At 36.9% G+C, this 14,330-nt stretch overlaps 2 protein-coding genes across 12 annotated transcripts in view; one reads left to right on the top strand and one right to left on the bottom strand.

The window, feature by feature from the left end:
- Positions 1-14,330, bottom strand: part of LOC110257598 (uncharacterized) — a 755,702-nt gene that overhangs the window by 648,666 nt on the left and 92,706 nt on the right. The window lies entirely within an intron of this gene.
- Positions 9,523-10,071, top strand: LOC100522842 (cytochrome c). The gene is given in 1 exon segment (XM_013985632.3): positions 9,523-10,071. A coding segment is annotated over 1 exon segment (384 nt). The 5' UTR covers positions 9,523-9,593; the 3' UTR covers positions 9,978-10,071.

The raw sequence follows: 14,330 nt of genomic DNA on the forward strand, positions 1-14,330 counted from the left end.
CCCCTTAACACTGCTTATACTTTAGCAAGATGTTTCCTACACTACCAGCAGAGGAAGCTGGACAGAATAGTTTTCTAATGTTTATAACTTTGGACTCTCCTATTAGTACAGTAAAAGATTAGAAAATACATTCTTGAGTATTTGGGGACCCTGCCTCCTTTGCACCCTTGCTCCATTTTTTTTTCCTATTTGTTTCTATGGTTTCTATCTTTTTCAGGTCAGATTCTAGTCTCAGTGGTATTTCCATATTGTAGGCCTTGGTACTGGGAAAGAGCATCTAGTTTGAGAGTTTACTTGTCCAGTCCAACCTATAATAACTAACCTTTCAGTAGACCTTCTACAGTAAATCCTGAATACCTTGGAACCTTGGAATGTTCCTCTCAGTTTAGACTACTTTCCTGAATTTGGCCCACTGAACTTCCCGTGGTAACTGGGATAGATGCATAGGTTTCCCTGCTGTAAAGGTCATCAGAAGTCACTTTCATTTCCTCTGTTTCCTCCTACAAAACCATTAATACTCAATGGGACTTATTGCTCTTGGGGTTGGCTAACATGTTTATATTTTGGATTCTTGGGATTATAGCATAATTTTTTGTGGATGCTGAATATGTTATTTTTTTATTTTTAAATTTTTTTTTTAATTTTTGGCTGTGCCCACAACATGTGTAAGTTCCTGGGCCAGGAATCAAACCTGCACCATAGCAGTGACCTGATCCACAGCAGTGACAACACTGGATCCTTAACCCACTGAGCCACCAAGAAACTCCTGAATATGTGTTTTTAAAATTTTGTTAGCCTAGTCCTGTGTTTTGTTTCTTTTTAATCAAGGCCAGGGGTCAAATACATACCAGTGCTATCTATGTCTTACTCAAAATGCTCTCAGTTTTTTCTTTTGTCTGTATATCTGCATGTATTTTAATGCTTGCCTCATCAACATGCCCATCTCATTTTTCACTCTTCTTAAATATCCTTCAAAATTTTCTTGTCACCAACATCTAAGTTTATGTTGATAAGAAGGCTTATTAGTAGTGGAAAAGTTAACAGGAAAAAAAAAGGAAGTTGTCACTTTGGTATCTACATTCACACCCTAACCATTTCTTCCATAGTATATATAATGTGTCAAAAGAGAAAGTATACAAGTGTATTTTCCCCCTTAGAGACAGAAAACATGGCAATGGAGAGAAATGCTATTTTTACACAATATCTAAGAGCAAATCAGGTAAGCAATTAAGTACACACCCGTGTCTTGATTCCCACTGTCCCTTATTGTGGAGCAACTGGCAGGCAGGACAAATTATGACTTTGCCAAACAAACTGCACTGTTAAAACTTCCATTATAATATAGTATATGTTTTATTTATTTGTTTGTTTATTTTTTAGGGCTGCACGTGCAGCATATGGAAGTTCCCAGGCTAGAGGTCAAATCAGAGCTTCAGCTGCTGGCCTACACCACAGCCACAGCAACGCAGGATCTGAGCCACGTCTGTGACCTACACCACAGCTCACTGCAACACCAGATTCTTAACCCACTGAGCAAGTCCAGGGATTGAACCCACATCGTCATGGATACTAGTTAGGTTAATTACTGCTGAAACACAATGGGAACTCCCTAGTATATGTTTTTAAATACGGAATATGTTCAGATTTTACTTCGTGTTAAAATTTCATCTGAAGGAGTCGGTCACAAAACATTAAATATGTCATTGCACTGTTAAAAATAACACAGTTGCTGCTAATATCCTCCCTAATATTTCACAATTTAATGTTACATCCAGAGTCTCCAAAGCCAGGCAAGAAAGGAGCAAAATGATTTCAAAAGCATGAGAAATAAAGTCCATTGAACATGGTTCATAAGCAGATAAGACATTTCCATTGTTGAAGACATTTTCTTGATTTATAGAACCATCATGAATGAGGGTCACAAAAGCACTTATTTTTACAGACCCCCTTGCAAGAAAGGTTACGGCTTATATAAAGCAGTTCAGAATGCTGTTAGTCTGCGGAAAGGGAAACATGTTTCACACACTGATACCTTTGTCATCTCTCCCAGCAGTGTTTCTCCCCTGCTCATTATCTATGTTTTGTATGTTCTGTAAGTTGACCTCATCTCCTCACTATCATGCACTCTCCATAGGCACTAGGGCATCTCAGAGGTGCCGAGGCTTATCATTTAATCAAATTAACAAGTACAATGTTAGTGGATTTTACTTGCATTATTAAGACAAATTACTGGGAAATCTTTTACACTCAGGGATCAAAATACAGGCAAATTTTTGGTCAGGACCCTAGCTATAGTTCATCTAGATCAGATGAGAAGGACACACATCTGAGATTCTATAGCACATACTATTTTGGTGTTTTTATGTGATTTCCCATACTGGTTTAGAAAATTAAACATCCTATCATCTCTAATGAGAACAGGAATGAAGTCTCTAGGAATTTTCATAAAATATATGACTAGAAATACCTCATTGGGTTCCATTAAATATTACCCTGGAATAATTCTTTAATCACTTACCATCCTTAAACAAGAAGTATAAGTACAGATGCCCATATTTGTTTATTTATTTATTTATTTTTAATGGTTTTTATTTTTTTCCATTATAGCTGGTTTACAGTGTCCTGTCAATTTTCTACTGTACAGCAAGGTGACCCAGTCACATATACATGTATACATTCTTTTTTCTCCCATTATCATGCTCCATCATAATTGACTAGGTATAGTTCCCAGTGCTATACAGCATGATCTCATTGCTTATGTATTCCAAAGGCAATAGTTTGCATCTATTAACCCCAAACTCCCAGTCCATCCCACTCCTTCCCCCTCCCCCTTGGCAACCAAAAGTCAGTTCTCCATGTCCATGATTTTCTTTTCAATGGAAATGTTCATTGTGCTGTATATCAGATCCTAGGTATAAGTGATATCATATGGTATTTGCAGATGACTATATTTAATAATAACCCACCAACATAGCCAGATTGGCATTAAAAAACAAAGTCAGAATTTATAACAGGTAGCATCATTTGATTTACATGCTTACAAAATACTTCAAAATATTCCCCAACTGCTGCATTAAAACAAACTTGTAAGATAATGGAAAGAATTAGTATCCATTCCACACAGATGTGGAAACTGAGGCATTGAAGAGTTACTTTAAGACCTTCAAAATAATCAGTTAGATGAGAATGCAGCTCTGGTTTGTCCCCCCACCCGTCACGTTAACTGATATAAGCAATCATTGTGATGACAAACACTGAGGAGAAAGGCATGTACCTTGGGCTTTCAGGACTCAGCAGGGGTCTGTGCCCTTCTGCCCATCTAAATGAAATCTGTTGCCTTTGTCTCTTTTTAATATTATCCATGAATCCCTCATGCTTTCTGATTGCATCATGATGGGTTGTTAAATGAAATAATCCATTCTCCTTTTCTTTTCCTCAGAACAACATTTTATGAGTCTAGAGAATTAGAAAGCATTTTGCAACTGAATGCTTTGGCAGACAGAGGAGTGGAAGGGGAGTAAATTGCCTAATCAGAGGAACAGAGGCTTGCAGGCTCAACACTAAAGTTTTAATGACAGGGTCTCACTGGGGTCACTAATCTGGTTATAGGCTGTTTTGCTAACCTACTGCGCAACCTACCTTTAACTCCGAATCAGTGAAACTGAGAATCATGTTCTGAGGGATTCTTTTGTTAGCTTCTTTTCCAGCTGCCCAAGCTGGAAGACCTGATATAGAAGACATTCTTCTACCACCCTGCTCAGAAATCTGTAAGCAAAATAAGAGTGCCAGGCCAAGTCACATGTTCCATGGGCATAAGCATGAGCTTTTCATGAGATTGCCTCTTCTGTCTTTTCTTTTAGACATTTATCCAAACTCCACCAATGTTAAAGCACATAAATGAAGGTAATAAAATTTCTCTGTTACCAGTTGTTGTTTTCATTTGCATGAGATTCAGGAAAGGGTCAACTTTAGGAAAAGATCTGAGAGAAAAGGTCATGTTCTATGACTGAAAAGTATATAAATAGCATCTCTATCTATTGCTTCTGGTGAAGTTAAGGCTTTATGTGACGAGAAGGCAGGATGACCATCCTGGTCCACTCACATACTGAGAAATATGTGCTTTCAGTGCTTAAAGTTAGAGGCCAAAGAGCAGTAAGCAGAGGTGCTTGCACATAACACAGTGTACATACTTTATGGCAGACTGATTAGCCCTAGAAATAAAATTATGAGCATGGGGACAGGGAGGTGAAATAAGACCATTTTAAGAGCAGAAAATTGATTGAAATAATTCAAAGTTAATAAAGATGAAGTTTTGCATTTCTATTTTTCCTTAGTTGCATTTTCTTTCATCTTTTTTTTTTAATTTTCAAGAATACATTTAGGTTATAATTAAAACATAACCAAGACTTCACTGGGCATTATATGGGCTGGTTATGGCATAACCACACATGCAGTATAGCAGATTATGGCATAAAATCTCCTAGTTCAGTACAGCTGTATTGGTTTCCAAGGACCCACTATGGATTCTACTTTATTCTTTTTTTTTTCCAGGCTATGCCCTTGATATTTCCAATCATCAAGGCCTGATGGTTTAATAATCATGAGTTACTTTCCTCTCAACCACTACGCCGACTCTATCAAAATTTACCCACCATGCTGTAGAATTACTCTCTTCAGAGTGATGACAGGTTACTCTGAGAACCATTTCTGTCTTAAAGATGAAAGACTATGGCCAACATCTTACTTTGTCTCAGGCATGATTTCTCCTCTTGTGTCAGTGATGTTCAGTCTAGGTCATGCAAAGCCCTGGAAATGCATGAAGACTTGTAGGCAGACATGGGATTATTAAAGTTATTCAAATTCAGATGCTATTTCCTAAAACTAATACATCTAAAAAGGACCCTGAAGTTAGGCTTCATGCCATTTCTACTTTTTTACTCCTTTTGTAATGGTCTTTCCTCCATTCTACAAAAATAAAACTAGAAAGAAGACACACACACAAAGAGAGAAGGAGGGATGGAGAGAGGGAGGGAAAAAGAGCAACAGAGAGACAGAGAGAGAGAAAGAGAAGTATCTCCTAATTTTATATCAAAGGTTTTTCTACAGATACTCATTCATTTTCTTCTGTGATGTCACAAAACATAAGATATAGCAGAACAGTTAAATTCTTGAACTTTGGGGTTATACTTGGGTTCTAATATCACTCATTCACCTATAAATTGTAATTTTATGCTAGTCACACAAGCTAGAAATGTGCAAACAACATCACATGAAAGATCACCAAGGAGAAAAGGTAACAATATTTTTAGGATAATTAATCTTGAGATTTCCAAGTTCCTGCTCTCTTTTCTAAAACTGATTTGCTAGAGAAAACACTAAAATCAGGATGCTATTCAATTTCTCCTTTCTAACATTTCACATGTATTTCTCCTGAGGGAGAACCCTGTGTGTGAAAAACAAATGGAGCATTGGCAAGAAATATTAAGAGCAATGAATCCCTTTATCATCTGGGGTACAACCTAGTCAAGAAAAATTTGAGTCTTATCCATCTACTCCTCTTAGAATTAGAATTCAGAAGCAAGATGGTTGTTTATTTAAACTGAAAAATAAAGTTAGACTTTTTCTTATAAGAAAAAAATTTAATTTGATTAGTTTGACAATGAGGATTTTTGTTTTTTTCTGATTAGGACTAATGGTAGATATTTTCCATAAACTGAATGAGCTAAGTTAGCAATTTCAACTTTTCTGAGTGTATCAGGTTAAACAAGGTGCCTCTAATTTAAAGAGTAAAATTTATTACTTTTTTTGGTTTTTTTCCTTCTCTTTTTATTATTTTTTAATAGTTACTTAACCAATACAATTTTTTTTCTACTATATAGCATGGTGACCCAGTTACACGTACATGTACACATTCTATTTTCACACATTATCATCCTCCAACATAAGTGACCAGACATGGTTCCCAGTGCTACACAGAAGGATCTCATTACTAATCCATTCCAAAGGCAATAGTTTGCATCTATTAACCCCAAGCTCCTCAACCATCCCACTCCCTCCCCCTTCCCCTTGGCAATCACAAGTCTATTCTCCAAGTCCATGAGTTTCTTTTCCGTGGAAAGTTTCCTTTGTGCTGTATATTAGATTCCAGATATAAGTGATATCATACGGTATTTGCCTTTCTCTTTCTGATTTACTTCACTCAGCATGAGAGTCTCTAATTCCATCCATGTTGCTGCAAATGGCATTATGTCCTTTTTATGGCTGAGTAGTATTCCATTGTGTATTATACCGCATCTTCCTAATCCAGTCATCTATCCATGGACATTTGGGTTGTTTCCATGTCTTGGCTATTGTGACTAGTGCTAAAATGAACAGGCGGCTGCATGTGTCTCTTTTAAGTAGAGTTTTGTCCGGATAGATGCCCAAGAATGGGATTTCTGGGTCATATGGTAGTTCTATGTATAGATTTCTAAGGTACCTCCACACTGTTCTCCAGAGTGGTTGTACCAGTTTACATTCCCACCAACAGTGCGGGAGGGTTCCCTTTTCTCCGCATCTCCTCCAGCATTTGTTATTTGTGGACTTATTAATGATGGCCATTCTGACTGGTGTGAGGTGGTATCTCATGGTAGTTTTGATTTGCATTTCTCTAATAATCAGGGATGTTGCACATTTTTTCGTGTGCTTGTTGGTCATCTGTATATCTTCCTTGGAAAAAATGTCTCCTCGGGTCCTTTGCCCATTTTTCAATTGGGTGGTTGGCTTTATTGCTGTCGAGTTGTATAAGTTGTTTATATATTTTAGAGATTAAGCCCTTGTCCATTGTGTCATTTGAAATTATTTTCTCCCATTCTGTAAGCTGTATTTTTGGTTTCTTTTTGGTTTCCTTTGCTGTGCAAAAGCTTGTCAGTTTGATTAGGTCCCATTGGTTTATTTTTGCTCTTATTTCTGTTGCTGTGGGAGACTGACCTGAGAAAACATTTGTAAGGTTGATGTCAGAGAATGTTTTGCCAATGTTCTCTTCTACGAGTTTGATGGTGTCTTGTCTAAGTCTTTCAGCCATTTGGAATTTATTTTGGTGCATGGTGTGAGGGTGTGTTCTAGTTTCACTGATTTACATGCAGCTGTCCAGGTTTCCCAGCAATGCTTGCTGAAAAGACTGTCTTTTTTCCATTTTATGTTCTTGCTTCCTTTGTCAAAGATTAACTGACCATAGGTGTCTGGGTTTATTTCTGGGTTCTCTATTCTGCTCCATTGGTCTGTATGTCTGTTTTGGTACCAGTACCACACTGTCTTGATGACCTTGGCTTTGTAATATTGCCTGAAGTCTGGGAGAGAGATGCCTCCTGTTTGGTTTTTGTTTCTCAGAATTGCTTTGGCAATTCTGAGTCTTTGTGGTTCCATACAAATTTTTGGATTGTTTGTTCTAGTTCTGTGAAAAATGTCATGGGTAATTTGACAGGGATTGCATTGAATCTGTAGATTGCTTTGGGTAGTATGGCCATTTTTACAATATTAATTTTTCCAATCCAGGGGCATCGAATATCTTTCCATTTCTTTACATCTTCTTTAATTTCCTTTATTAATGTTTTATAGTTCTCAGAATGTAAGTCCTTCACCTCCTTGGTCATGTGAATTTCCAGGTATTTGATTTTTTGGGGTGCAATTTTAAAAGGTATTGTATTTCTGTATTCCCTTTCTAATATTTCATTGTTAGTATACAGAAATGCGACTGATTTCTGAAATGTTAATCTTATATCCTGTTACTTTGCTGAATTTGTTATCAGTTCAATAGTTTTTGGGTTGAGTTTAAGGAGTAAAATTTAAATTAAGGTGCTAGAGTTGCTGTTGTGACTCAGGGTGTTATAAACCTGACTAGTATCCATGAGGATGCAGGTTCAATCCCTGGCCTTGCTCAATGGGTTAAGGATCCAGCGTTGCCGTGAGCTATGGTGTAGTTTGCAGGTGCAGCTTGGATTCTGTATGGCTGTGGCTGTGGCATAGGTCAATAGCTGCAGATCAACTTTGACCCCAGCCTGGGAACTTCCATATGTCACAGGTGCAGCCCTAAAAAGACAAAATAAATAAATTAAATTAATTAAATTAAAAAAATTCTCCAGAGTACATGAAATTTAGATGAGGTTAAAGATCAAAAGACATGACATAAAACTGCTAAGTATTAAGGAAAAGCTCGCTAATGTAATTATTAACTAGCTGGTTGTGAATATTAAAGTTTCATGATATTTAGATTCTACTGATGTTTTACATGTTTTACATGTTTTTATATGCATAGAAAAAGATATTTTAAAGATATGTATATATATATATATATATATATAACTGATTCACTTTGCTGTACACTTGAAACTAATACAACATTGTAAATTAACTATACCTTGATTAAAAAATTATAATGAAATGTTATTTGTTATTTATTTAAAATGTTTATTTTAAAATGTACAAAGGGGCACATACGTATTTTCAAAATACTCCTTGGGATACACAACCCAAAACTTGAAGACCACTGATCTAAGTAATGTGCATTTTCATAAAAGCCTTCTGAGCTTCTAAAGAGTTAATTCCCCTACTAGTCTCTCGTATTTATCTTTGAATCCTTAGCATCTAATAGAATACCTATCAAAAATATTTTCAAAAAGAATGAGTAATATTACAACTATGAGATAATCCTAAGCAAAACTTAGATTTCAGCAAATTACTTTTTGAAGCATCTTTATAACATATAGACATATATACATATATATACACACATAAAACATTCTTGTCCATCATTGGCTTCTAAGATACTGCCTAGAAACACAGTTTTTAGTTTACCATTGCTTAATGTGTAGTTCATCTCAGGGACAGTTGCCTTACAAAGAGAATACTGAATTTCAATTTCATTTCAATTCATTGACTACTTCTTAAGCTCTTATTATATATTACTCATTTTGTTAAAGGGCTGATGATATGACAGAGAACAAGACAGTCAGGGCCTTGCTTTCATGGAAGTGATGTTTTGTAGAGAGAACAGGTGTTAAACCAGTAATGACAAGTGTGATAATGATCACAGAAGGAACAAACGAGTATGGAAGCATAGAGCAAAGGGGTATTATTGGTCATCTATGAGATCAGAGGTACACATGCCAGTGAAGAGACAAGTCACAGCATTCTATTTTGATTGCTTAAAGAGTAGAAATATACATATATGAATATAAACACATTATTAAGTAAATTATCAAAATAAATATGCAAGTGTATGTGTATGAAGGTGGCAGTTGGTGCCCCCAAACCAAAATTCAGTGAACTACTGACACTTAGAATGTTCACAGCCATGAACTAGACACTTTCAGAAATTAAAAAGTCAAATATGTTTAAAACCAACTTTTGTGTAACAGGTTACACTAAAATCTGAGGAATGAATTACAATTTATAAACTTTCTCAGTGGGACATATACCTACAGCTTCTGAGACTCTAAAACACCCCTTCATTGCCTAGAGTATATAAACACAACTTCAGTGACTGCTAGAAAGCGGGACGTCAGGCCTGCGAGTGGTGGTTTGCCTGTTGAGCTCGGTGAAAGAACGATTTTAAAATGGGTGATGTTGAGAAGGGCAAGAAGATTTTTGTTCAGAAGTGTGCCCAGTGCCACACTGTAGAAAAGGGAGGCAAGCACAAGACTGGTCCAAACCTCCATGGTCTCTTTGGGCGGAAGACAGGTCAGGCTCCTGGATTCACTTACACAGATGCCAACAAGAACAAAGGCATCACCTGGGGAGAGGAGACACTGATGGAGTACCTGGAGAATCCCAAGAAGTACATCCCTGGAACAAAAATGATCTTCGCTGGCATTTAGAAGGGAAAAAGGGAAGACTTGATAGCTTATCTCAAAAAAGCTACTAATGAGTATAAGTTGGCCACTGCCTTATTTATTACAAGACCAAAATGTCTCATGATTTTACATGTGTACCATATTTGAATTGATCTCATACTCTAGAATTCAGATCATGTATGGCTGATGGAATGTTTCTGTTGGATGGTCCTGATTGAAATAAGATTGGTTGGTAGCTAAATGAATATGGTCAGCTGTTTGAATTTTACTATTAATTCTAGTTCAATAACTACTATCACTCTCTTTCCCTTCTACAGAGATGGTTAAACTTGAATGTGGAGTGTTAAACTTTTCAGGAAAATGGTGAATACCTTCTCAGAACCTATAGGAGATTGGTTTTATATGTAGATTTCTATAACTGGTTATATTAATATATTTAAATACTGAGAAGATCCCTTCCCTGTCTCATAGAACAGAGCAAGATTCACCTGTGTTTCAAGCTGTGTTCACTAGCCTGTTAAGGCATGAGCCAAAGGTAAACTGACAATGTCCCCTTTATCTTTTTGGTCTTAACTATGCCAATTTCATTAAAATTACCTATATCAAAAATACTGCCTTTTACTTATTGAAAGGTATTTTAGCGAGGTTTATGTACAGCATCAAGTAAAGAATATTTAGCATTTCTCACATTTTATAGATGATCTTTAAGATCAGAGGCTTTTAAAATTCAGTGTGACGAGATATGTTAGCAAACTTCGCAGGTGAATTCTTACAAGGTCAGGCTGTTGGAATTCAGGTATTCACAAACACAACTGTAGAACTACTGGATGTGTGTGATAATGGCACTTTTGCCAACTCATGGAAGGCTTAAAGTAGGGGATCTGTAAATTATCTGGTCATAAAGCTTAAGAATTAAAAACAAAAAACAAACAAAAAAAAATAACTTCAGTGACTATAAGTATTTATTTAAAATTGTGGCGCATACCAAGCTTACCTTTAATTCAGCAATCTTTTCTCTTTTCCTACAATAGATATTCCAGATTTCCTAACCAGCTCAGTGCTGCAGTAGGTCCAGGCAGAATCTGTGGCACTAGAATCCGATAGATCCATCTTTGATTTCCTTTTCTAACAATTCTGACTCTCTACGATCTTAGAAAAGTTATTTAATTTCTCATCTTAATATCCTCAGAGCCAAATAACACCATCTCATTTACAACATTATTTTACATCTTAAAGGAGAAAATGAGTGCTAGCATGTCCATCATATAGTTGTGACTAAACATATGTGAAATCCACTACCCTTTGAACCTCTATTAATACTGTTTTATGCCCTTGCCTGAACCTAAGTCTATATGATTTTACAAATGCAAATCCTGAACTATAAGAGCAAAATTAAATGCCTTGCCACATGTTGAAAAGGTGTCAGAACTCAGAATCTAGGCAGATAGAGGAAATTTGGAAAAGGGCAGGAGAGTCTTACCTAGAACTTCTAAATGCAAATCATAGAGATCACTGTTTATTCTGCCATTCCGGGAAACCATATTTATGTACAGAATAGAGGTTATTCACATCATGTCTCTCATAGCACACACACTCACATACACGCATCCATAAAGAAACACACTTGAGACTGGACAGGGTTCAAACATTGGTTTTCAACTCCACCGATCAGTTTTCTGAGCTTCCCCTAATTTCTTTACAGCCTCGAGCAATTGAAGTAGTTGTATTTTCTTTCCTGATTAGTTATGTTTCATCACCTGAAATGGCCCTGGGAAAAAATGATAGGGAGAACCTTATTTCTGGTAGTGTGGTTTCCTTCTAACTAAAATGAAACCTCATGCTCAAATCCCAAAGATTGCACAAACACAGAAACTTAATTTCTTGAGGTGACTCAACGTAGCCACTAATTCATTTTCAGACCTGTGATGCTAAAAATGTAAAGAGGCTCTCCGGAAACTTAAAAGTGACCCTCAAAAAAAGATAGCATGTTTGATGTGGAAAAAGTATTGCTCTTTTCCTGAGATTTCAGCCCCTTCTACTTTATGCTTTTTATTTATACAATTACTAGGAGGAAAGAAATGGTAGGACGATTTTTAATCATGGAAAAAAGTAGCAGCATTTTTAAAAAGTAGTTTTTTTCTGAAACAGCAAGGTGGCTGGATTTATGGGGAAATAGCTGGAGGATGAAGATATTATTTTTCTAAAGTATCAGCTGAAGCCCATCTGTGCACCACTGTCTGGTGACGTCTTAATTCTCAACCTTATTATCAAAGGCTCTCAGCAAAGGTCATCAAACAAACAAACAAAGCCATTTGTTAGAGGCAGAGATTTGTTAGAGAAAACACATGAGTCACAGCTTTGCACTCTCCTTCCAGAGAAGCAGAATATAAATTCTTCTAAAAATCGTTATGTGTTAAAGCAATAAAGTCACTCATCCCAGAAAACTGTTTACTTCCTTTTTCCCAAAGTCTAATAAGCTTTTTCATCTTTTATTGAGTATTTCATTTTCAAAGTAAAAGAGTCCCCTGTAAAGAAATGACAAAATGATAAAAATCTTTATTCATGAAAAAAAGGAAAACCATTCAGATTTCTTGTTTTCATTTTCCAAGTGCTATTTCTTTAAAGTAAATATTGAATAAAAATCACATCGAAAGGGAAGCCTTCAGAAGAGAAGCTTCAGTAATTGTGGCCACACATATTTTTAGGTAAACGGTGTTCCTTTGTTTGGCATGATTTAACACTCTTTCATGTGCAATTCAAGAATTAGTTTCCCAAGGAGAACTGGGACTCTCAGGGCTCTTACAGAGTATCATCCCTTGGGGTGCATTGACAAATGTTCCCTGCTGGGTAAGGAGCTAAGAGATAAGATTCTCTGAGATGTCTAATGTCCAAAAACCTGTGATGTCACAGCCTTAAAGAAAACACAAAGAAGAAAAGTACTTATGTTTTGTCCATAGGAGAGCAAGCTATTGAGAACCTGGTAAAGTGTTCCTGCCTCAACAATTAATATGGCATGTATGAATAAGAAAGAATTATTTTTAAGAAGTTTCAATTAACTGGAGTTCCAGTCGTAGCTCAGCGGTTAACGAATCCGACTAGGAACCATGAGGTTGTGGGTTCGATCCCTGGCCTTGCTCAGTGGGTCAAGGATCCGGTGTTGTCGTGACCTGTGGTGTAGGTCACAGACGCGGCTCAGATCTGGCATTGCTGTGGCTCTGGCATAGGCTGGCGGCTACAGTTCTGATTCAACCCCTAGCCTGGGAACCTCCATATGCTGTGGGTGCAGCCCTAGAAAAGAAAAGAAAAAAAAAAGAAGTTTCAATTAACTGAAGCCTCAAAATACAGTCCACAGAACTATAAAGACTAATATGCTAACCCCTTTCTGCAGAGGATAACGACATTTATACATTCATTCAATCTTTCATTAATTTATTCATCAGTTCATCCATTGATTATGTAGATCTGTGTCCTGCATTATTCCAGGAACTGCAATACATCAGTAAAAAAAATCAGGCACACTTCTCACCCCAACATAGCTTATATATATCTGGATTGTAAGGTGAATGAAATAGATGATACAAAAGTATTGATAACTAAGAGAACAAGATAATTTCACATAGTTGTAAGTCTTGTGAAGATTATAAGAAATAATAGGAAAAGGAAGAGAGATGTTCCTCTTACGGCTCACGGGGTTAACAACCAGACTAGTATCCGTGAGGATAAGGGTTCGATCTCTGGCCTTGCTCAGTGGGTTAAGGATCTGGCACTGCCATGAGCTGTGGTGTAGGTCACAGTCACAGCTTGAATTCCACATTGCTGTGGCTGTGGTGTAGGCTGGAAAGTGCAACTTCGATTTGCTCCCTAGCCTGGGAACTTCCCACAATTGTGGCCCTAAAAAGAAAAAAAAGGGTTAACTGAAAGTAAAGTATTTAACAGTGATACCATTAAATTATATAGTTTTGGGAGTTCCCGTCGTGGCGCAGTGGTTAACGAATCCCACTGGGAACCATGAGGTTGCAGGTTCGATCCCTGCCCTTGCTCAGTGGGTTAACGATCCGGCGTTGCCATGAGCTGTGGTGTGGGTTGCAGACGCGGCTCAGATCCCACGTTGCTGTGGCTCTGGCGTAGGCCAGTGGCTACAGCTCCAATTCAACCCCTAGCCTGGGAACCTCCATATGCCGCGGGAGCGGCCCAAAGAAATAGCAAAAAAAAAAAGACAAAAAAAAATTATATAGTTTTGAATTGTCACATAATGAGCATTCATAGACCAAAAACAGTCCATTCGGTCAATTTTTCATCTTCTATGATCAATGGTCCCCAAACAGGAACTACATCAAAGAAAACAAAAGTACAGAACAAATTTTAAGTGTGACATTTAGTTCCAGGACAAACTTAAGGTCAATAAATGGAAATGGAATCAATATTCAATAATTTTTTTCTATGTGTCAAGCATTTTAATACACTGTTATATAAGCTACATCGTAGCATTAGTTATTTAGC

This window comes from Sus scrofa, chromosome 18 (assembly GCF_054392235.1).
Source record: "Sus scrofa isolate SSC_HxYL_T2T_F1_AM1 chromosome 18, Sscrofa_HxYL_maternal_Yorkshire_Landrace_v2.0, whole genome shotgun sequence".
Classification (NCBI taxonomy): domain Eukaryota; kingdom Metazoa; phylum Chordata; class Mammalia; order Artiodactyla; family Suidae; genus Sus; species Sus scrofa.